General features: G+C 50.0%; 1 protein-coding gene across 1 annotated transcript; it reads right to left on the reverse strand.

The window, feature by feature from the left end:
* Positions 1 to 386: 386 nt before the first annotated feature.
* Positions 387 to 1,880, reverse strand: LOC119298578 (peroxidase 2-like). Its single transcript, XM_037575929.1, has 3 exons — positions 1,635 to 1,880; positions 1,368 to 1,544; positions 387 to 1,262 (listed from the first exon to the last, which is right to left on the reverse strand). Exons 1-3 carry the CDS (start codon positions 1,833 to 1,835, stop codon positions 699 to 701), a joined length of 942 nt encoding a protein of 313 aa, XP_037431826.1. The 5' UTR covers positions 1,836 to 1,880; the 3' UTR covers positions 387 to 698.
* Between the last annotated feature and the right edge of the window lie 350 nt (positions 1,881 to 2,230).

Consider the following 2,230-nt stretch of genomic DNA (forward strand, 5'->3'; position numbering starts at 1 on the left):
ATAAAAAAGATATTGCGGAGAAGAGATCCGCTGGAGCATGTTCTTTGGTCCAACTCCCGCAATACCGAAAATTATTGAGGGGAGGGGAGATGTTAGGAATGATCTTACTTTGTATCTAATGAATGGAATAACAGCCCCTGTCATGACTAGCATTATGCGAAGACTATCATGTGGAGGTCTGTCGGTTGTAAACAGCCATGACCATTCCAACCAGCTAGTGGTGATAACATCAGCACTTGATGGAGGAGAAGGTTGGACTCTCCTAAAAAGGAAATGTATGTGAGTCATTCTATCATATAATCTTCCCAAATATAGTAGTACTCAAAAGCCACGCTGATAGTTCATGAGGAGATGTCATAGTGGGCATTGCCTTTCTCCCAACAACCCAGAGATGGGACGACTCTTTGTTATGTCTTGCTAGAATTGACAAAACGTTTTATAAAAATACAAATGTGAATAGGTTATGAATAATTAGCAAAGTATAGAAGAGAATCAAATTGAAGAATAATGGGATCCAAAAAATTACAATAGGTACAAAAAAGGCAAGAAATAATGGAGTATGTGGCACCACAAGTTGCTGCAAAGACATGGATGGCTCATTTTGTGGAGAAAAAAATGTGGCTAATTCCGATCTCAAAGCAGCAGGTTGATGCATGGTCGGCGCTATCATTTCGGTGCAAATGGCCGGCTGGCAATTCTTAGTTCGCCCTGGAGCAGATGCGCCTGACCTGACCCTGTGGGAAAATCAAGGGGCTGATGTTCCCCATCTTCACCATGGCTGCGGCAAAGGCGTTGTTGAACGCATCCTGGTTAGATGCGAAGCCGTCAATGATGTCTTCGGTGGCACCACCGGCAAGGGTGTAGAGCACCTGGTCGGAGTGTAGGAGCCCCTTATTGAGCTTGAGGTTGACGAAGTAGGCGTTGTCGAACATGTCCGGGGTCGTATCGTCCAATGGGGCCAAGTTGTTGTCGCCAGAGCCGGTTAGCTGAGGGCAGGTGGCCTTGCGCGATGTCGCCAAGGCCGGGTCAATGTTCTCCTCGCTGTAGAGCCTGGTCCTGAAGTTCTTGCACTGCGCCCGCCCTATGGTGTGCGCACCAGAGAGGGCGACCATATCGGTGTGGTTGAGCCCCTTGGCGGCGAAGCGGGTGATGAGGTCGGTGACGCTAAGTGATGGGGCAGGCAGGTCACGGTTGGCCAGTGTCTCGCTAGCCGTGTCGGAGTCCCTCCTCCCCAGAGAGACTGTCCATGACGGCCCTCCTACCTACACAAGTAAAGCCGATGAGTACTAACCTCAGTTCAAAACCGTGACACGCATGCAAACAGATTATTAATTAGAAAGGGGTTGAAAGATCATGTTAGTTCTTACCGCGACGACGGAATCGCGAGCGGCGACGGCGAGGATGTCGGCGCAGGAGACGGTGCGCTTGCACGCCTGCTCCACATTCGACTTGATTTGGTCGATGACGTCGAAGCCTCGCAGCGATCCCACGTTCCCGAACGCGTTCCGCTCGTTGCCAGCCAGCAGAACGGACGCGTCGCAGCCCTGCTTGTACGTAGCCAGGCACGGTTAACCGCTGGTGTTCAGCAAATGAAATCGATCCAAACAATAACAAGTAGTGTGTGAAGGACTTGCCTGGACAAAGCAGTCATGGAAGTGCAGCCGGAGCAGCGACGCAGCCATGCGGGGGTCGCTGCTCACGGCGGCCACCACACCGTTCTTGATGGTGGCCAGCGCCCCGGGGCACGACGCGTCGTAGAACGTCGGGGACATCTGCGCCGACGCCACCGCAGCCAGGCACAGGAGCAACACCACTGACAGAGATGAAGACGCCATCACAACTACCTGCGTGTTGGTCGCTATAGGCCGGAGAGCTATTTACTTTTGTGGTGGATGCGGATGTAATGGCCTGCATTTCATGCAGATATATATAGCTATTCCTAGGATTTTTGTGGCGTTCCATCTACTGCTAGGCGCTAGCTGTTTGATCTACATCGTGCACGGATGTATTTTGCATAGAGGCAAATTAATTAGAGTAGACATGTTTTGCGGGGAGTTAATTAATTTGGATATTACTACTAGCAAGTAGACATGTTTTGCTAAGTACGTGCACGGATCGATGTATCATGCATAGATGGCACTCAAGTCAACGAAATTCAGAAAGTACATACACTTTCTTTTTCGTGCGGGGAAAATTATTCCACATTATTGCAAGGTATAGCTTTGTCCCA

This window comes from Triticum dicoccoides, chromosome 5A, assembly GCF_002162155.2.
Source record: "Triticum dicoccoides isolate Atlit2015 ecotype Zavitan chromosome 5A, WEW_v2.0, whole genome shotgun sequence".
In the NCBI taxonomy this organism is placed as follows: Eukaryota; Viridiplantae; Streptophyta; class Magnoliopsida; order Poales; family Poaceae; genus Triticum; species Triticum dicoccoides.

Bases quoted from the DNA above. Each gene is read 5' to 3' on its own strand.
- LOC119298578 (XM_037575929.1), bottom strand. From the start codon at position 1,835: ATGGCGTCTTCATCTCTGTCAGTGGTGTTGCTCCTGTGCCTGGCTGCG. The intron at 1,545-1,634 runs GCAAGTCCTTCA...ACGTACAAGCAG, and splicing joins TCCATGACTGCTTTGTCCAG to GGCTGCGACGCGTCCGTTCT. The intron at 1,263-1,367 runs GTAAGAACTAAC...TTACTTGTGTAG, and splicing joins CTCGCGATTCCGTCGTCGCG to GTAGGAGGGCCGTCATGGAC.